The sequence below is a fragment of the Panthera uncia genome, chromosome E3 (genome assembly GCF_023721935.1).
Source record: "Panthera uncia isolate 11264 chromosome E3, Puncia_PCG_1.0, whole genome shotgun sequence".
In the NCBI taxonomy this organism is placed as follows: Eukaryota; Metazoa; Chordata; class Mammalia; order Carnivora; family Felidae; genus Panthera; species Panthera uncia.
In genome coordinates this window covers 32,098,414-32,120,022 of record NC_064815.1, presented here as the reverse complement: position 1 = coordinate 32,120,022, position 21,609 = coordinate 32,098,414, and the positions used below count along the sequence as shown (strand labels likewise).

The window sequence follows — 21,609 nt, the reverse complement described above, 5'->3', positions numbered from 1 at the left end:
CTAACCACAATTATTCAAACCTTAAAGATTTAGCAAATTGTTTTCTGTGGACGTTAATTTTTACAATTCATCTAAAAATGTTTTCATGGTTTTTTCCTGATTTTTTATAAAAATAATTCTGCCATGACTAAAACTAATCTTTGAAACCCACATTTTTTGCAATTACAGACACATACAAAATTAAAAAGGTAACAGGTGGAGTAGGTCAGTGGATGGATGAGGTTTTTGTTTTCTACGCATTAGTATGTATACATATACAGTATTAAGTGTGTGCGTATATACTTTTTCTTATGTATATGTATGTCAATATATATATATATATATATATATACACACACACTGCCTTTTTTTTTAAGTTTATTTATTTATTTTGAGAGAGACAAAGAGAGTGCCAGTGGGGCAGGGGGGGAGGGCAGAGAGGGGGATGAATCCCAAGCGGGCTCCACTCGGCCATCACGCAGCCCCGCAGAACCTGATGCGGGGCTTGAACGCAACGAAATGCAAGATCATGACCGTGACCTGAGCCAAAATCAAGAGGTAGATGCTCAGCCAACTGGGCCACCCAGGTGCCCCTATATGTACTATGTCCTGCTTCTTGATCTGTTCACTGTGTGTCACAGACGTCCTCACGGGTCAACGAACGTGGCTGTCTCTCAGCTTCTCTAGGAGCTGTCCGGCACCTGACCCGCGCCAGCTTCGAATCTGGTCAGCCAATCCCCACTGGAGAGTACTGAGGTTTTAGCTTTTATGAGCAATACATTCAACGTTCTTTACAAACAGTCTCTGCACATTCGTCTAATTAGATTTTCCCTTTCAAATTCATATCGTTATTACTGTAAGCTATTGCATAATATGAAACAAGTGTGTCAGAGAGAAACGTATAACCGCTCTGATAAAGCAGCCACCACTGAGGTCAACAGGGAACCGTGAACAGCAGCGCCCTCGTCCAACGTCCACTGTGACGTGTAAAATTCACCACCGTCCTGACGCCGTGATGGTATTTCTTAACTTCTCCTGGTAGTTTTATCCCCTGCGTATGTACTCAACAACGTGGCTGAATTTTTACACACTCACGCGGTACTCCTGCTCCCACGTCCGCCTCCTCTGGCAAGACGCCGCCATACTTGTTGATGGGAGCTGTCCTCTGCCCGTTTTCACTGCAGTGCTCGGAATCACACACCGTTTACTCACTCATTTTACTGCTGACGAGCATTTGGATTGTTTCCAGTTGTGAGTAACTGCACACTGACACACACACCTTTCTATACGGCCAGGGTTGGGACGACGGAGCCACAGAGAATACACATCTTAAACCTGAGTAAGTAACACCCATCTGCTTTTCTAACCTGGGTGTACGATTTAAATGACCACCAGCAGCAGCGTTTATGGAAGTTCCCGTTCCTCTAGTCCTGCCAATTCCCGCAACTGTCAAATGTTTTAATTTGGCAAATCTGCTGAGTGTGGAAGATCATTTCATTGTCCCAGAAACGTCCGTTAAGCCTCTAACCCATTTTTTCTATTGACCTGCCTATTTCTTGTGGATTTGTGGAAGTTCTTTAAACATTCTGGACACTTTTCCTTTGTCGGTTGTAGATGATGAGTGTGTTCTCCACTCTCACAGCTGGTGGGGTCTCTGGATGAGCACAAGTTCTTCATTTGATGGCAGGCAGATTCTGGACCTTTCCTTTTGCACTGGTGCTCCTATCACTCAAATCCTCCCCTATACCAAGACCATACTGATAGTTCTGGACTACGTCCTAAAGAATACTGGAGCGTTTCATACTTAGGTCCCCAATCCACTTGAAACTGGGTGTGTTCAGGGTCCAATTTCATGGTTCGCCGTGGGGTGCCACCAATTTACTTACCTTGTTCTGCTGCGTCACTCAATCCCCCACTGTATCGGTTATTAAAGGTTTTCCTTTTCTCTGTAGGGGTCCAGATGGTAACTATTTAAGGCTTCACGAACCCACAGTGTCACCTCTACTGCCTGTTGTGTTTTTCCTAAGCCTTCAAAAATGTAAAACACATTCTTAGCTGGGGGTCCAAACAAAAACAAGCCACATGAGAGGCCGCAGGCCACACTTTGCTGACCTCTCAGAAGAGCAAGCCCTCCTACTTCATTTTCCTTCAAAAGTCGCTTGACATCATTCGTCTTCAGAGGAATGTAAATCAAAACCACAATGAGAGGAACAGAAGAAAGTTGGAAGGCTTACACTTCCTAACTTCCAAACTTACTACAAAGCTACGGTAATCAAAATAGCGTGTGACTGACAAGAGGGTACACACACAGACCAAGAGGACCGAATGGAGAACCTGGAAATAAACCCAACGTGTATGACCAACGGATTTTCACCCAGGGTGCCAAGACCACTCAGTGGGGAGAGAACACGGGTCCAACAAATGGGGCTAGAATGACCGAACGTCCACCTGCCTCACTCCACTGACAAAAGTTAACTCAAAAACGGATCGACCACCGAGACGTAACAGGACAAGCTAAACATAAGAAGGAAACAAAGGGGCAAATCTTTCAGGCTTGCATCTGGCAATGAATTCTTAGATTTGACACCAAAAGCATGACCAACAAAAGAAAAAAATAGGTAACTGGTCTTCATTTTTTTTAACGTTTACTTTTGAGAGAGTGAACGTGAGTGGGGGGAGGGGCAGAGGATCCGAAGCGGGACCTGAGCTGTCAGCACAGAGCCCGACGGGGGCTCAACCTCACGAACTGTGAGATCACGACCTGAGGCGAAGTCGGGTGCTGAACCGACTGAGCCCCCCGGCGCCCCTCCTCCTCATTCCTACTTACGTCTCAAACCCTCCCTCTGGAATCACTTCCGTTTTGCTTCAAGTGGAGTCTTCAGGGTTCCTTCAGTATTTGTGGATGATAAACTTTCTCTGCCTCAAGAGGTCTCCATTCTGCCCTTAACCGTACACAGTCCTAGAGTAGTGGTTCTACCCTCCCAGACTCCACCGCAGAGCGTCGTTCGCTCTTTGTGGCTTCTGCTGTAGCATCTGGGAAGAAAGCTGCCCAACCGTCCCTCCTTTTAAATTACACCTGCTGCGGACTCACAGGCCTCCCGACTGTGATCGGGTGTTTTTCTCTTCAGTGACTGTGTCTGCTCCAGCCTTCTTTCTGGAACTCGTGCCTGCACGCTCGTCAGACCTTCTCCCACCACACTCCATGCCCCCTCAACCCGCTTACATGTTCTCCCCGTTTCCGTCTTTTGTCCTACGTGCTTGAAATCTGCTTCCCTTATTTCTTCTTCTTTATTAACATTCTCTTTTATTGGGTTCACACTACTGCCTAACACATCCACAGAGTTTCAAATTTGGTTTTGTATTTTTCAGTTCAGTAAGTTCTAGTTTATTCTTTTGAAATATGTTAAGTCACTTTTGGCGTGCCTGGGTAACTCAGCTGGTTAATGTCCGACTTCGGCTCAGGTCACGATCTCGTGGCTCACGGGTTCGAGCCCCGTGTCGGGCCCTGTGCTGACAGCTCAGAGTCCAGAGCCTGCTTTGGATTCTGTGTCTCCCTCTCTCTGCCCCTCCTCTGCTCATGCTCTGTCTCTCAAAGATAAATAAACATTTTTAAAAAATGTTAAGTTGCTTTTAATAGTTTCCAGTTTTTTTCCTAAAGAGATTTTCTAACATCTATTTTTTTAAACACACTAAGATCAGCTGTTCTAAAATCTGTGTCTGGTAAGTCCACTACCTAAACACTACGGGTCAGATTCTGCTGTCCTTTCTTCTGATTCTAGATATTATGCTTTGCTTCCTTGTGGCTCTGGCTATCCCAACCCCATCCTTAAAAACATCATTTCTGGGGAGTCTCCAGGCTTCAGGCCTAAAGAGTCTTTTCCAGAGAGGTTTCCGCTTGCTTCTATCAGGCACTCAGGCACACCATCTGGTGTCTCACTGTGAGGTAAATTCACAGCAAGGGGGTTTCTCGGACGGCTCTTACGACACGGAGAACCAAGCCCCCAGGGAGCCTGTCTACGGTGGGTTTCCTTGTGCCTCCTCCAAGCCGGGTCCTGGCTCGGCAGCCAGGCAGTGCTCTCCACTCCCCCCCCCCCCCCCCCCCCGTCTGGGGGTCCACTTGTGGCTCAACCTCACCCTCAGGGGCCTCAGCTCACTACAGAGGCACTTCGGATCAGAGTCGTCAACTTTGGCAATCTTAAAGGTCGACCTCCTTTTGAGACCCTGAAAACTTAGGAAACATCGTGGTTCGGGTTCACGTCACCGAACGTCTCAGGGACACGGCTGCCGGGGCTGCGCCTACCTCCCCGGGTCTCACCCTCAGGTGTGGCCTGGTGCGTCCTCGCCGCCTCCCCCGTCCGCACTTAGAGGCTTTCCCACGGTGGTTTTCCAACACTAGAGTTCTAAGTTCCCTTTGGCAGGAGTCTCTGGGTAACTAGTTCCACTGTAATTAGAAGCCGGAAATCCTATAGTTACTGCTGGAGAGTGACTCACGTCACACCCCTGCCACCTCTGTGTATCAGTACCTCCCTCCCGGGACCCCAATCAGACCAGGGTATTGGCCGCCACAGTCACGACCAGTCCGGCGGACGAGTGCGGACGTCGCTGTTGCTTTAATCGGCAGTCCCACGGTTAGCAGCAAGGATGGTGACTTTCCATCCTTCGTGGATTCATCACGTACGATTCACGAGAACGTCTCAAGTTGCAGTTGTCTATACCCTCTTCACAGGGGGGAGAAACACCTTTGTCACACGCTGCAATTTTTTCCCCAATTTGTCGTCTCCCTTTTAACTTTCTTTAGGCTGACGTCTGCCGTACAGAAGTTAAAAACAGACATTCAAATACATTATCCTCTCCCTTGGGGTTCCTGGCCTTGTCATCGCACACAACGAACAACAGTCCGTCATTAATTCTACCCCCGTCACGCCCCAGAGACATTGCAGGTTCGCGGCCAGATCACCGCAGTAAGGCGAGGGTCAGAGTAAAGCCAGTCAAATGAATTTTTTGGTTTCCCACTGTGCCTAAAAACTGTGTTTATGCGGGAGTGTATTAAGTGTGCGACGCCATCAGGTCTAGGAAAACAAGATACGAGCCTGCAGCGGGCTGTAACCTTTCTGCCGGTGGAAGGTTTTCCTGGAGGCCGCCGGCTGCTGACCGTCAGGGTGGAGGTTGCCGGAGGCTGGGGTGGTTCTGGCAAGTTCTGAGGTGAGACGACCAAGTCTGCTGTGCTGACTCTTTCCCGAAAGTCCTCTCCGTAGCGTGCGAGGCTGTTCGAGAGCATCGTACCCACGGGAGAACTTCCTTGACGCCTGGGGTCCAGCCGCTCACCCTCCTGTGGCTTTAGCGACTCGGTTTACGCGCCGTTCTCAACCCTTTGGGGTCGTTTCGCCCGTCCGCGCGGCGCCTTCACCAGGAGTGGGTTCCAGCTCCAGAAACCTCCTCACTTGCTCACCCGGAAGGAGCGCGGCCTCGTCTGGTGAAGCGTGAGACGGAAGCCGTCCGGCCCCCCCCGCAGGCTCCACCTCTGGTTCTGCGGTTTCCACGGACCTTCAACGTGTCAAGGAAGCGGTATGTGCGAAGCGCAGTAAAACGAGGTGTGCCTGTAGGAGGTCCGTTTCCACCCGGACCACCGTGGCTCCAGCTCACAAACCCTCCAGAGGCAGAACTTTACAGCACATTATTCACGGGGATCTACGTTAAAATGCTTAACACTTCATTTTTTCGTCCCCTGAAGGAGTAGATTTTAGAGGTCTGTGAGTACATGACACTATTCATGATTAATGAAACGGGGGGAAGAAAGGCCGACATCATGAGCAGGAACACGTAAGTTCTCACCGCCCGCGATCCAAGAATAGCATAACTTGGCTTCCTGCTTCTGTGTCCTCAGGCAAGAGCCACCCAGAGGAAAACTCGGTGCGCCCGCCCCCACGGTGCTCGGATCGGGACCCAGACAGACCCTCAAAGGCTTGGGCTACACGGAGTTCTCTGCGTTCTAATCCCGGCCCGGCCGCTCATTAGCCGTGTTACTGCAGATACATTTCTTCAACTCCCAAGCCTCACACCCTCTCAGTATCGAATAGGAGGATTTGGTTAGAGAAATTCTCAAGTCCTCTGACTTCAACAGTTTTAAGAAGGCTGAGTTTTCTCCTACGAATCACACTATGAAAGTTAACTTAGTTAGAAAGGTGACTGACTCACACACACACACACATACACGGTACCAAACCAGGATGAGAAAAGTAACCTCTGGTCGTCCAGCACGTGAAAGAGAACTCCACTGTGTGTTGAAATTATTCACTAGTTTCTAACACTTCTGAGCTATTCTTTTAAGATAAAAAACGACGCACATACCTCTGTATCTGTGCATGTGTATTTAGCTCTATTTGCAATTAGACAAAAGCGTGGGGCCTCCAGACTGGGGAGTACTGCTCAGAAATAAACAGGCAGGTCGCCTGGGGGCTCAGTAGGTTGAGCGTCCTGACTCCTCCCGACTCTTAATTTCGGCTCGGGTCATGATCGCAGGGTTCATGGGATCGAGGCCCACGTCAGGCTCTGTGCGGACGGCCCGGAGCCTGCTTGGGATTCATTCATTCATTCATTCATTCATTCTCTCTCTCTCTCTCTCTCTCTCTCTCTCTCTCTCTCCCTCCCTCCCTCCCTCCCTCCCTCCCTCCCCCACATGCAAACTTCCCCAAAAAAAAAAAAAAAGAGAAGGAATAATCAGGCATACTACTGATAAACGATAAACGCAGCTGGCTGGCTGGCTCTCAAGGGCATCATCAGCCTCAAAAGTGCACACGTTGTACGACTGCATTTGTGCAATCTGGTGCACGGCAGGGGTGAGGGCCGCCGGAGGCACGGCTGGCGTGTGACTGCACCAGGGATGTCTCTGGGTGACGGAGGAGCTCCAGGTCAGTGTCCTGACCCCAGGGCCGATTACACGAATCCACACGCGTAACAGTGTGACACACGCAGGCACACACACTGCACCAATGGCAACTGTGTTGTTTTCTTCTTATGCCGGAGTCGCGTCTGTTGGGGGAAAATGGGTGAAGGATGTACTATCGCTGCAACTTCCTGTGAATTTATGATTTTTTCAGAATAAAAAGTTAAAAAAAAAAGCATTAGGGAAAACAAGCACCCGATAAGAGACTAATAGAAACCAACGGAAACTCGTTCCCACAGGAAGACAAGAAGTGAAGGGCATCACTAGCAACTCACACAAGGTAACGGTCAATGGCTGATAAACATACGGAACGAACTGACGGTCATGGAGCTCTTTTCACTGATCCACTGGTAACATGTAAGAAGAACGAAGCGAGCGCGTGGAGAGCAGGAAGAGAGCGGCTGGGGCTGGGAGCCCGCGCTGCACTGCAGGGGGAGGCACGGCCAGTGGGAGCGCGCAGGGGGGCGGTGCACCGACCGCAGTTCTCACTCAGCAAAGCCCGGGTCAACAGTGACCGAGCAGAGCTCTGCTGGTCCCCCTGCAGCACACGAGGGCTGGCCTGGCGCTTTCCCGGGGTGGGGGTGGGGGGGGACGTGCGGGCCTGTGAACTGCTGTGGCCTGCCCTCCTCTGCTCCAGATCTTTGCTCCCGCCCTCCTGCTCTGGAAACCTGAAGGAAATGAAGGGTGACCGAGCTTCCCAGAAAGACTGGGACGTGCGGTCTGACCCGTGTCTCCCGGCAGAGCCACCTCTGGTCACAGACACCGTAAGCACAGGGTTTACTTCCGTGGCTCCAGGGGCCGGTTCCAGACACACAGGCGGCCCAGGAGCCACTCGCAAAGAAGAGAAACGGACTCTCCGACAGCATCGTTTTAAAATACAAAGTAAGGGGCGCCCAAGTGGCTCAGTCGCTTAAGTGTCTGACTCCTGATTTCAGCTCAGATCATGATCTCGGTTTATGAGTCTGGGCTCTGTGTCAGGCTCTGCACTGACCGTGTGGAGTCTGCTTGAGATTCTCTCTCTGTCTGTCTCTCTCTCTCTCTGCCTCTCCCCTGCTCTCTCTCTCTCCAAATAAATTAAAAGAATATTAAAGTATCAGGCTCCATATCAGCCACAGGGCTGACGCCTAGGGAATCCTTAAGCTTGGATGGGCAGTGAGAGCAGAGGACCTCCAAATTCCTCTTCAGTTCAAAGACATACAGCCCTGACCACTTATCCCCTCCACCAAGATCATCCTGATTTGAGCCACAGCCCTGTCACCTAGATTACTGCAAAAGCCTCTAAGCAGGCCTCCTTGTTTCTATGACGGAAAGGGCCGCCAGAGCGATCCTGTTGAGATGTACATCAAATCACACCACACTTCCCCCCGAAGCCCAAGTCCTTCCAAGTGGCCCCTCATCACGCCCCCGTCCCCTCTCACCCCACCCGCTCACGTGGCTCTGGAACACAAAGCGTGACCCTGCCCCAGGGCCTTTGCACCGGTTAGTCTCCTGGCTAGAACACATCCCCCTCCCCCGGACAACCACAAGACCTGCTTTCCCACCTCCCTCAGGGCTTTCTCAAATGCCACTCAGGGAAGCTACCTCAGTTAGGGCTCCAAGCCCAGCTACGGAGGCTTTAACAGTATGGCCCAGGGTGTCCCCACTGTGCCCCGTGCCGCTTCCACTGTGGGTGTGCGCTGACCACCCAGGTTCTGGGCACCGGTCAGCAGCCTGAGCGAAGGAGGACAGGCTGGGGCAGACGTGGCCAGTCATTTTAAGAGCAAGACTGAGAAGTGAGTCCCAGGGCTACATTCAACCAGAGAGAGAGCGGAAGACATAGCCTGGCTCTGCGGACACGTTCTCAACTCGACTCCCGTGACAGAAGGGAACGCGACTGGGGAAGAACCAGGAATATGCTAACCGCCGCCCTGTTTACCCAGGTAGCCCCCCCATTCTCTATCCCAGGCCCCCCCCACTCTGCTTATCCACCGAGGCTCTCCCCCCGCCCCCCCATTCTCTATCCCAGCTCCCTGCTCGTTCTCCTCTAACACACACAGCACACGTGCCCGGGCAGGCGGGGGCACGCACGACCGTCTCTTCTTATCAGGAAGTCAGCTCCACGCGGTGCCTGTTTGCTGCTATTTCCCGGGGACACACGGTGGCTGCTCCACAAACACTTGCTGAGCGAACGCGCTCCACACAATTAGAAAGGACACACGAGCCTCAAAGCCCGGCCGTGAGGTATCTCCAGCAGCCCGTATACTCGGAGGAGCCACCACATCACGTGCTCTCCCGACGGTCTCCTCGCTCAACACGGGGGCCAAAGGAACTTACGGACCCAACTCTCCCTCGCGGGGGCCCCGCACGGAGCACCGACCCCCACCCCCATCGTGTGAGAGGCGGAAAGGTCCCGACGGGCCTCTGGCACCGGCAGCCGTGCGTCTCCGTCAGGAACTCCGGGCCGCTGAGGGCCCGCACGCAGCAGGGGACTCCGCTCCCGCCACACTCACGAGCACGTCGCCCTGCTCCCCCGGCCCTCCCCCCGTCGCCGTCTGGGGCGCACGTCCGGGCAAGGAGCCCCGCGGAAGGTCACCGCGAGGGCCCGGACACAGGCCCTCGCCGCCCTCCCTGGACTGGCCGTCCTGCCACTTGTGACACGAGGGGAGAAGATGGCGCCCCCGTCCGGGGCTTCCTGCCACGTGCAGCCAGAGGTCACAGAGAAGCGGACACCCAGGAGCACTGAGCCTCTGCCAACAGCAGGAGACCCGCATCCCCAAAGCAGAAAGGTTGTCCGGAACGCCCCAAGTTGCACCGCAAGGAGCATCAGGCGCTAAAGGCTCTGTGCTCGCCCACCTGCTGGGGGCCCCCCGTCCCCCTCTGGCCTGACACCTCCCGGGACAGCTCTTTAAAGAAGCACGACCACAGGGCATCTCGAGAGCAGAGCGAAGAGGAAAAGGCCAAAGGATTCCGGGGACGTCGGGCGGGCCGGGCGGAGCGCAGGCAGACCGGCCACGGAGCCTTCAGAGACCGGCGGCGAGCGCCGTGTTCTCCCCAGACGGCCCGCGGACGCGACCTGTCGTTTCCCAGGCACGCCGCCACCCCAGGCCTCGCTCACCGGCCAGCCACCAGGGAGCCGCCAAGCCGTGAGGGCACAGGTCCTCCCTAGCAGGAAGGGCCGGCTGCAGGGGGCCGCGCCCATCACGGCTGGGCCCCTGGTCTCCGGCGCGCTCGAAGCCACGGAAGTTATTGTGGCCACAAGGCGCCTCGTCCTCCGTTTGGCCTGGCTCTCTGCCGTCTCAGAGCCTTCCTGAGAAAGCTCGTGAACGTGAACCAGGGCGTCCGGCCTTTTTGAAAGGGGGCCGGTCCGATCTTTTCTGAGATGGAGGAAGGGGCACGCGGCCTAACCGATGTTTGCCGCAGGAGGCAGAGGAGGACGTGGGGCCCTACTCTCCCAGGGCCCGACGGAGGGGCGTTCCCAGCCCGAGGGCTCGCGAGCCGCGTCTCTACAGCCCTTCCACGGCTCTCGCGCCCGTGGGGTGAGGGCCGGGCGGGGCAGGCGACGAGGCAGGGCCGACACGGATCGTGGCCGTGCAGGAAGTCAAGCCCTGGGGGCCACAGAAGGTGAGCACGACACGTGTGGGTTTTCCGTCAGGCGCCAGGCTGCCGCGTCCAGAGATTCTCTTGATGGCGTAAAGTATAAAATCATAAATCATGAGCCAGTAGGTAGTATAAAGTTACCCGAGGCCACAGGTCATTTCCCTGTTAAACTGTCACACTCGGAGGACTGTCAGGGGGCAGCACCCGCACACGCCCGTGACCAACAGCTGTCCTGTCCATCTGCAATTCAGCCGGTGCACTCAGCCTCTCCGAGCTCCTCTGCTGAGGTCGGGAAGACTCGATTCCTTTAAACGTGACGGGGGGAAAAATAAGTCTCTGTACTAAGCAGAAGCCTTTCATTTCCAGGAATCAAGAAACCCGGGGCCGTCAGCGTAAACGTGCTCCTCTGAGCGGAGCCTTCGATGCCGTCTTCAAAGCAGGAGACAGACAGACGACATCGTCAAGCCAACACACCGTCCCACCCCTTTGAAAGAGGAACGGAAAGGATGCACCGAGTGTCCACGGTCGACGTGAATCGTCCTGTGTGCCTGCCACACGTCCGCCCGCGCGGCCTCCCCGCCATCTGCACGGATGCTGGGCTCACAATCGGACGACGGGAGGTCACGTGGAGACTCAGGGGACTGTCCGGTCCTCTGAGCGCGAGACGGTGCGCCTGACCTAGGGTCACACCAAGCCGTTTCCGGAGCCGTTGGGCCACAGTCTCGAGAGCACACTGGCTGCCTTCAGGCAGGCAGGTCGGCACCTGGTGAGCCCCTGGCTGCTCACACGGGTCAGGGTCGGGGCAGCTGGTGATGAACACGAGGTAGACTACATAACGAGCAGTCGTGCAGAAGCAAACGCCCCAGCAGCAGTAAATCCGAAGAGGTGGGACCGAGTGTCAGAACCACTGGTGCTCGGGCCGCGGTTCTCAGTCTGTCACCGGGCCTTCCGAGGGAGCCCAGCAGCCGGCCTCCGCCTGCCCACCACCGAGCCACTTCTGGAAACCTGAGAGCGGCTGCAAGCACACAGCGGTTCTGCGGCTCATGGGGGTCCTGCGCTGCTCCGCACCGCCCCTCGTCCCCGGGCCGGAACGGGGTGGACAGGGCACCCAGGCCAGACCGGCGGCCTCCCCCCGCCACCGAGCCCTCCCTGCTCCCGCAGTGGCTACGCTGGTGACACCCTGTTGTGTCGCCGCCGCCTCGTGACCACAGGGGAGGTGAACCGGCCTGAGCAGGAGAAGGGGGACGGTGCCAAGGAAGGCCCAGAGAGGTTCCCCGGTGGCCTCACGGTCCTGCACGTCTGCTGAATGCCCTCCCCCCCCACCCGGCTTCCCCTCACTCCCATCTTCACACAGCTCCCCCATAAACACCTCCCCTCATCCCTCCCTGCCCGGCTGGAAGTGCCTATTTTCTCCGTTTAGGCCTAACGTAGCCTGTATCTTCCTCAATTATATCTCTTGGCACATTTCACTGCAATTATTTGTTTGTAAGTGTGTCTGTCTCACCAGCTTTCAGAACAAATGGGACTCGACCTCAGCACAGCGCCCGGCACGCAGAGAGGGCTAAGTGAGCGCCCGCCTGCCACATGGCCCAGCAAGGACCACGATGTGCAAACTCACGGTCACTATCGGGGCGGAACTTATACACAAAGGACAACGTGCCCACCTCCACTGTACTGTAGTAACGAACCAGACCCTAATTTCAAAGGTATCACAGAAAGCAGGTAAGTGGTGAATACATTATCCATATCCTATATTACAGGCACGTGAATTAGCGCGTAAATCGCAAAACTCATTTAAAGACCCAAAACTGTCTTTAGCTAGCACAAGGTCACAGGCAGAGACGATACTTACGTTCGTCTACCTACGAGGAAACCTCTGGTGTGCCTTGCTACGTCTCAGAAGCGCTGTGAAAGGTAAGATCTAACGTAGTGCGGTTGTGCGCTTTGTTTCTGAGCTGCAGAGCTTATCAAATTCCGCGTGTGACTGGCAGTCGGCCTCAGGGACCACACAGAAGGGCCAGGCGGCCTCCTCTTTGGAGCGGGAAAAGCCCCGGCCTGCACACCCACCCTGCTCTCCGCCGAGGAGGAAGGGCCCTCACACGGCCGTCACCAGACTAGGCCTTTCTCCTCCCTCTCCCTGGACTGGCAAGTAAACCCAGAGGGCAGAGGGGACAGGAACAGTCTAACACCTGGTGGACAGCAATTCTCAAAGCAGCTGGATCTCTCCAGTGAGAGACTGTCAAGGGCCTGTCACCTGGGGAGGAAAAAAGAAAAAAAAAAAAAAAAAAGAAAACCAAGTTGATGAAGCATCACCCTGGAAAGGATGTGACACTTAAGAAAGGTCCCCAGAGGAGAGAGAGCAAGGTCGGACTGCAGATGGGGAAGGGAAGGGCCTGGTCATGCTGCACGGAGATGCTTCTGTTCCCCACGGCGGGCCCTGCCTGCACGCCTCGGCAATAATGACCACGAAGGCCTACTGTCCCCCATTTCAATCAGATGCTCTGATTTTTAACTTATTTTTTAACTTTAGGGGGGCAGGGGGAAGGGAGAAAATGCCAAGCAGGCTCCAAGCTCAGCGTGGGGCCCGACGCAGGGCTCAATCCCGTGACCGTGGCATCATGACGGGAGCTGAAATCAAGACTCAGATGCTCACCCGACGAAGCTACCCAGTTGCCCTACTAATTTTTATAAAAAGAAACACACAGAAAAGTACAAAGTAGAAGAATAACAAATACTGGGTGGCTCAGTCGGTTAAGCAGCCGACTCCTGATTTCAGCTCAGGTCACAATCTCACAGTGTGTGGGTTTGAGCCCCGTGTCGGGCTCTATGTTCACTGTTTGGAGCCTGCTTTGGATCCTCTGTCTCCCTCTCTCTGCCCCGCCTCCGTGCCGTCTCTGTCAAATAAATAAATGTTTAAAAAAACTGAAGAAAAAAACCCAAACACACACCTGGGGCGCCTGGGTGGCTCAGGTGGTGGGGCAACCGGCTTGGGCTCAGGTCATGATCCCACGGTTCGTGAGTCTGAGCCCCGCGGTGGGGTCCGTGCCGTCAGCACAGAGCCCGCTTCGGTTCGATCCTCTCTCTCTGTCCCTCCCCCGCTCGTGCTCTCTCTCCCGCTCAGAAACAAACAAACGAACGAATAACAAATACGTCCCTACCACCCAGTGAACCAAACCCAGGGGCAGCTGCTCCCGGTTACGGCGGCCGTGAAGCCTACAGGACTGCCGGGAACAGTACGCCCCTCGGGCACTGCGTCTTCGGGGAGCCCGGCTGCTGGGCGCACAAGTCGGAAACAGAGGCCAGTACCCACCTTGCACCAGTTTCACCTGACCCCACGCCGAGGTGAGGCCTAGACTAAAGGCTCTCGGGGACAGGCTATTGTTGGCCTTATGACTGCCATACCCCAGCCTATCACACCCGTGGCCAGCACAGAAGGTGCTCCTTAAGCGTTGGATGAATGAATGGAGTTAGAAAGACACAGACTGGCTTCTGAGGCCCAAGTCGCTCGCAGGGATTACTACGAAGACGGGCTGTGGAAGCCATAACCTCTGCGGCGTATTTCCACGTCCTTCCCTGCACGAGGCCCCGACCTCAGCTGGGAGGCCCCTAGCTCGACATGACTGCCCCCCACATGACTGTGGCACAAGGCAGACAGGAGTCTGGCAAAACCACCCCCACACCACCCTCCCTGACGGAAGGCTGACCAAGCGAGAGCTCTGAGTAATCGGCCGTGGATGCCTACATGTGCCTCTCTGGTCAGTTCTCGACGGGTAGTAGCGATTCCACGTCCTTTACAGGGACAAAGACTCAAACCCCAGTGTTACACGGAGATGCTGTGTTCCCCAGCCGTTCCGGATGTTCCTGCCCCTTAGAAGATTAAGATTTCTTTCTGTGTCGACTGCATCTTCCAGTTCTGTTGACTGTTCCACCGTAATTTTTGTTCTTTTTTTTTTTTTAATTTTTTTTTTAACCTTTATTTATTTTTGAGACAGAGAGAGACAGAGCATGAATGGGGGAGGGTCAGCGAGAGAGAGGGAGACACAGAATCCAAAACAGGCTCCAGGCTCTGAGCTGTCAGCACAGAGCCTGACACGGGACTTGAACTCACAGACCGCGAGACCATGACCTGAGCCGAAGCCGGCCGCTTAACCAACGGAGCCACCCAGGTGCCCTTCCACCGTAATTCTTGAAGTTAACTTGAAAAAGCATGTCAAGGTGAGAAATGTCCCCGGTTGGATCCAGAGATGGGTATTAAGGCGAGTGGGCAAAAGCTTCAGGGGCAACAGGACACCTGCATCGCCTCAAAGCACCCCCCCCCCCCGCCCCCCGCCCGCGTATATGACAGTACCCGGGAGCTTGACAGCTGAGAAACCCAGCAGCCACGGCCTTCACTGAGCCATGAAGGCTCGCGTCGCTACGAGGGGGCACACCATCGCTTCCACAGTTTTCTGGCCAAAAACGAATAATCTCGTCCTAACAAGGAGGAATTACCAGACAGACCCAAGTAGGGACATTCCACAAAATAACTGATCGGTGCTCTTTGATAGTGTCAAGGTCACAGAAACCAAGGAAAGACGGAGGACCGCCACTGACGGGGGACTGTCACTGACTGCAGACTAAGGCAATGTGGGGTCCTGAGCCGGATCCTGGCACACAGGGAAGTCCCCAGTGGAAAACACTGCAACCGGAAAAAGGTCTGTTGTTTCATTCACGATATGGAACCAACACAAGTCTTCCGGTCACGGCGGCCGTGCTATGGCTGTGGGACAGGTCGGCCTTAGGGGCGACGGGGTGAACAGCATATGGAAACTGAACAGAAAAAACGACCAGGCAGGCCGCATAAATACATGACAAAAATACAAATAACTCATTAGAAAAAAGCGGCAAGAGCACCAAAGGCATATCCCAGAAGGCACACAGCCGATAAGCATCATCGGGGAATTTCAATGACACCACGAGAAGCTACTATCACAATTTTAAAGCCAGGTAACGCTAGTATCAGCGAGGACAAGAGCTAACGGGGACCCTTTTCTGTTGCTGGCAGACGTGTTACAGGGACGACCACCCTGGAACATGACCTGCTGCATCTGGTCCATTTGGAGGCATAGGCGTCCGCGGACTGGGCAGCCCTCCTCACCCGGTACGTGTCGCAAGGAAACCCCCGAACACATGTGTCTGGAGACACACAAGAGAGACCACAGCAGTTGTGTGTGGAGTGGCAAAACACGGAAAACAGTTCCCAAGCACAGCTTTGAGAGAACGGACGGATCCTGTTTATTCCCGCCGTGGACAGACGGCCGCAGAGAAAATGAAGGAACCACAGCCACACCAGCAACGCGAATGAATTCCGAAATCGCAAGTCACAGGAGAGCATATTCACTATGAAACCATTTATATAAACTTTGAAAGTAGACAAGACGCTTTAAAAATACATCTTGCAGCAAAACTGTCAAGAAAGGGACTGATGGTTCAAAACGTGGGGTCCCAGCTCACAGGGGCAAAGGGAGTGAGAGTCACAGGTGCTTCTGGCCCCCCGGGGTGTGGATGGACGGACGGACGGACGGCGGGCACAGCTGCTCCTGTTACAGGGGAAGTCTGAAGCCCTGTCTAGAGCGAATGAAGGGTCGTTAGGAAAAAGCCAAACGCAAACAGGCGTGTTTTCAATGAATCTAAATGACAAAGACGACCAGGCATGTTTCAAAACTTTTGGACATTAAAACAGAAGGAAAGAACCCAAAGAAAGCAAGTGGACGGTTCGGATTAGCAACCAAGGAGCTGATCTGGAAGGAGACGGTCACCACCTGCCAGCCGGGAGCTGCACCGTACAAGCCGGAAAGCGGTTTCAAGGAGACGGTAACTTCCCACCATGAACAAGGCCTGAACATTTTAAGCCCCATGAGTTACACGGAGCTTCAACAGTACGTTGTACTCCTTGTACTTACTTAGCCAGAATGAATGAAAATTGCCCCTGCTGAACCATTTAGATAGCTTCATTTGCCTCCAGTGTGTTTGCTGTTGGTGGTGTTGAATATTAGGATGTACAGCAATTTGCAGCTTGCCTGTACTTTGACAGTTTTTAAGGAACTTCTGAAGGCCAAGACCGGTCATGAATCGGTCTACGATACACATCACGATCGTGTAGCCTGGGGGAGGGCTCACTCACCAGCTGGAACTCGCTCCTCCGGCTAAAAGCCTCCCTGATGCCGGAGTCCCTCCAGAGAGCGCTCAGGGCGGGGACGTACAGCTGGAAGGTGGCAGGCTCCACAGGCAGCCCCGCCTTGTTCTCAAAGGCCAGGAGAAACATGCCGTGCTTCTCATTTTCCGAATGCTGCCACGGGATGCCCAGCTTGTCTCGCGCATCCACGAGGACCCTTGAGCCCTAGGAGATAAAGGAGACAGAGAGGGTTTAATTACACTCCCAAGGCCGCACCACGACAGAGAGCCGCGGCACAGGCCTTGACAGTCACGCGGCAGCAAACTCACAGGCTATCAACCAGGGTCTGTGTCCTGCTTCGTTTGGTCAAGTCACCCGTGTCTCAACTCGCTGAAACCTGGCAGCTCCTCGACACCAGGAGGACACGACGGTCTGAAAGCCTGGAGCGAATGGGCGAGCCACCAACAGGTGGCCAGTAACCACCAGACGGGACAAAACCGAGATGCACAAGCCGAGCGGCCTGCCCCCCCCGAAACAGGGGCCCGTGGGCACATCCTGGATTGAATGCCGCCACTGTTAGTGATGAGGAGAGGCTGTTTTTCATTATTTGGCTTAGTTCCTCACTGTTAGAAATAGAGTATTCTTGACCCCTTTCTTACCTCACAGACAGGTTAAGAAAGGGGATGGAGAAACAGCCTCAACCCAGGTAGGTGTCCAGTCTGCGGGGGACACTGTCCTGGGGATAACGGCCCCACTGGGCAGTAACGAGGTCCAGTTCATCATTCTCACCCCAGTGCTTCCAAATTAGCAACACCGTATGGAAGCAAGTTTCTGAGTTCTTCTGAGGGGACCCAATGAACGCGCTCTGGCACTGTGAATCCTGCGGGGGCGGGGGGGGGGGGGCAAAGACCAGCGGGGGGCCTGTCTGGAAAAGCCTTCACAGGCTCAGGGTGGTCTGGTGGGGCCTGGAACGACAGGGGGCAGTAACTCGTCTCCTGGCACAGAGAACACCAGGACCTCACTGCTACTGGGCACTTGTTTTAAAAAAACAATCAGGGCACCTGGGAGGCTTAGTCGGTTGAGCTCAGGTCACTATCTCGCCATTAACGAGTTCGAGCCCCGCATCAGGCTCTGTGCTGACAGCTCGGAGCCTGGAGCCTGCCTCGGATTCTGTGTCTCCCACTGTCTCTCCTCCACCCCTCCCCTGCTCATGCTCTGTCTCAAAAATAAATAAACATTAAAAAATAATAATAGTAACGGCTTTATAGGATATATGTCACATACAATCTCCCCATTTAAACTGTACAACTCAGTGGAAGTTTCACGTCCAACAACTTGGGTCAGAGCGGATTCATTCATCATCGATTGTGCCTTCCTTATATCCCTGCTGTAGCATGTGTGGTGCCTACAACTTTCGTTTCTGCATTGAAACACTGAGCCAAATGGTAACGGGGACCAAAAAGAGTAGTGCAATTTGTCCTCCAGGTCTAGACCAGGACTGTCTGGTGACCGATGTTCCTGCGAGTTCCCTCCTCGGGGCCCACACTCGTCTGCCATCCGTAACCAGGCCCATTTCTACTGATCCACAAACACATGTCCAAGGCTCACAGGCACCATGGGTAAACAGGTTTATGAAGCAGAGTCTGATCTGTAGAAACTCGGAATCTAGCTAGGGAAACAGACCTACGAATTAAAACAATTGATAACCATTCACCATAAAAATACTCAGAAAACTAGGAATAGAGGAGAACTTCCTTAACTTTGAGAAGACTCACAAAAACTGACAGCTAATGTCATATTTAACAGTGAAGGACTGAATCCTTTTCTCTAAAATCAGGAACAAGAGAAGGCGCCCACTTGTGGAGGTGCCAATGAATACGGTACTGGTAGTTCTAGCCAGTAATGGCAAGGTGAAGACATACAAGGTACAGGGATCAGCAAGAGGGAAAAATAAAACTGAGTCTATTTGCAGATAAAATGAAATGATGGTCTATGTGGAAAATTCCAAGGAATCTACCAAAAAAACTTCCTTGTGAATTCATTCAGCAAGGCCGCCGGATGTAAAATTAGCCTATAGAAATCAACTGTCTTTCTACTTACTAGCAATGAACGTGTGGAAACTGTAATTTAAAATGCTGTATCAACAATCACTAAGAAAGTAGAAATCGTATAAAACATGTCCAGGACCTATATGTTGAAAACTACAAAATGTTGACGAAAGAAACCAAAGTGAACCTAACAAATGGAGAGACATACCATGTTCATGGATTGGGAGTTTGAAAATAGTAAATATTCTCTCTAAATTGATATACAAGTCTAACACAATTTCTATAAATCCCAGCAAGATCTTTTAGGGGCATGAATATGGATATATGAGTGTTGTATATAGATGTGTGTGTGTGTGTGTGTGTGTGTCGTGTATGTGTGTGTGTGCGTGTGTGTGTGTGTGCGTGTGTGTGTGTGTGTGTGTATAGCTATCCTAAAATTTTTGGGAAGGTACTAGATTAGCTGCAACAATTTAGAAAAAGAAACTCAGTGAAAGGAATCACTCAATTTCAACACTTACTATATAGCTATGGTAATCAAGATTGTGCGGTACTGGTGACAGGACAGGAACAGACACAAAGATCAACTGAACATAACTGAGAACCCAGAGATGGCCCCACATAAGTGTGGCCCACTGAGTTTTATAAAGATCCAATTACAGAGAGGGAGAACAGCCTTTTCAACAAATGGTGCGGGAGTAACTGGGCATCCACAGGCAAAGGAAAAAAGAACCCTGACCTCCAACCTCACATTTTATACAGAATCCACTCAAAAGGCAAAACTAGAACATAGGAGAAAATCTTCCGGATCTACAGCTCGGTGAATAGTTCCTAGGTGACGCAATGCATAATTTATAAAAGAAAACACCAAGAAACTGGACTTCATCAAAATTAAAACTGTGCTCTGCAGAAGACTCTCTGAAGAGGCTGAAAAGATGCTCTATGGACTAGGAGGCAATACCCACCACACATCCGACAAAGGACGTGAGTCTAGAATTTATACAGAACACTCAAAACTCAACAGTTAGAAACACAATCCAGTTAGGAAATGGGCAGAAGACATGATGAAACGTTTCGCCAGGGAGCACACACAGAGAGCACGCAAGCAGGTGAGAGACCAGATGTTCAAGGCCACCAGCCATCAGGGCAAAGCAGGTTAAGACCAGAGAAGGTACCGTTACACAGTATTCAAACAGCTGAAACGAACAAACAAAACCAGTGACAACACCAGAGGGTGGTGAGGGCGCAGAGATATTTAATCTCTCATACATTGTTGATGGGATCTGAGGCGGCACAGCCATTCTGGAAACCGTTTTCCGGTTTCTTAAAAAATTAAACCTGTATTTATCAAACAATCCAGCCATCTCACTCCTGGGCACTGACCTCAGAGAAATGAGAATTTACGTCCGCACAGAAACATGTGCAAGAATGTTCATAGCAGCTTTATTCATAACAGCCTAGAGCTGGAAACAGCCCCAAAGTCCTTCAATAGACAAATGGTCACACGCTGTGGGGCCCCCGTACCAGGAAAAAGGACACGGCAGTAAAAGGGAATGAGCACTTGATTCATGGAACAACCTGGACGGGGCTCAAAAAAAAATTATGCTGAGTAAAAAAAAAGCCAGTCTCAGAAGATCACATGCTATGTGATTCTGTGTATAGACTATTCTTGAAGTGACAAAATTATAAAGACAGAACACAAATTAGTGGCTGCCAGGGACTGGGAACGGCAGAGGAAGCAGGACGGGGGCGGGGGGGACGGTCCCAGGGTAGCTGGAGATCTACACACACACCCACACCCACACACAGTAACAATGTCAATTTCCTGATCGTGATAATGCACTGGAGTTCTAGAAAACGTAACCACTGGGGAAAACCGTGATACCTCTCCCCTGCTATCTTTGCAAGTGCCTGGGAACCTAGAATTATCTCAAAATATATTTTTATTTTATTATTTTTTAAGTTTATTATTTATTTTTGAGAGAGCGAGCACGAGCGGGGGAGGGGCAGGGCGAGAGGGAGAGAGAATCCCAAGCAGGCTTTGCGCTGTCAGCATGGAGCCCGACCGGGGTGGGGGGGCGGGGGGGGCTCGATCTCGCGAACTGTGAGATCATGACCTGAGCTGAAATCCAGAGTCAGACACTTAGCCAACTGAGCCACCCAAGCGCCCCCAAAACGTTTTTTCAAAAGCTAACTAGCAGCCATGACAGTAAATGTTCCGATTTCGTGGTGCGGAAAGGTAAGGTTTACCAGGGGAGGGGGAGGAGGGTGGAGATCAGCAGGAAAATGAGATGGATGGGTCTCAGCAGAGCCTGAAGCGCAGGTTAACTTCAACCTGGCACCAACGGACTAGAACCCACCCAGAGGAAAACAGGACTTGAATAAATCCTCAGCTCTCCTTCCTCTGGGTTCCAACCACCCCATTCCTCCCTCTGGGTCCTTCCCGTCTCCCCATTTTCTGACAACATCACACCAAGCTCCCGCCTGCCCAAAAGGACAGTCTCGAAAAGCTTCAAGAACCCAAGAGAACAAAGATGTTTCACATTCTCCACATTACGCGGGACAAGAAATATCTGAGTACAGAGAAGGCAGAGGAGACCTCTCTGGTGAGGTTCTTGGCACAGGGTCACAGCACCCTTGTGGAAACCAGACAAAGGCTCCCACCGTCCTCGCACACAAGGCCCCTCTTCCGGCAGAGGGGCTGGGTCGGGATTTGAGCCCTCCCCCAGGCCCAGCCCCAGCCCCAGGTCAGGTGACCAACCCAACTACCTCTCCTGAAAATCCAGCCCGCTCAAGTTCAACTCAGGAAACGCGGTCTGACACACAGTGCCCTTCTGACACATCAAAAAGTCCGGCTTGACAAGGAGCGCATCCTCACTCACACGGTAAACTGAACCTCTGCTCCCGGGGGG

General features: G+C 52.7%; 1 protein-coding gene across 1 annotated transcript in view; it reads right to left on the bottom strand.

The window, feature by feature from the left end:
- The window catches only part of GNA12 (G protein subunit alpha 12), a 108,639-nt gene that overhangs the window by 47,287 nt on the left and 39,743 nt on the right, over positions 1-21,609 (bottom strand). The window contains exon 3 of the mRNA XM_049639130.1: positions 16,662-16,877. Within this exon, the coding sequence (XP_049495087.1) occupies positions 16,662-16,877 (216 nt within the window). The remainder of the gene's footprint in view (positions 1-16,661; positions 16,878-21,609) is intronic.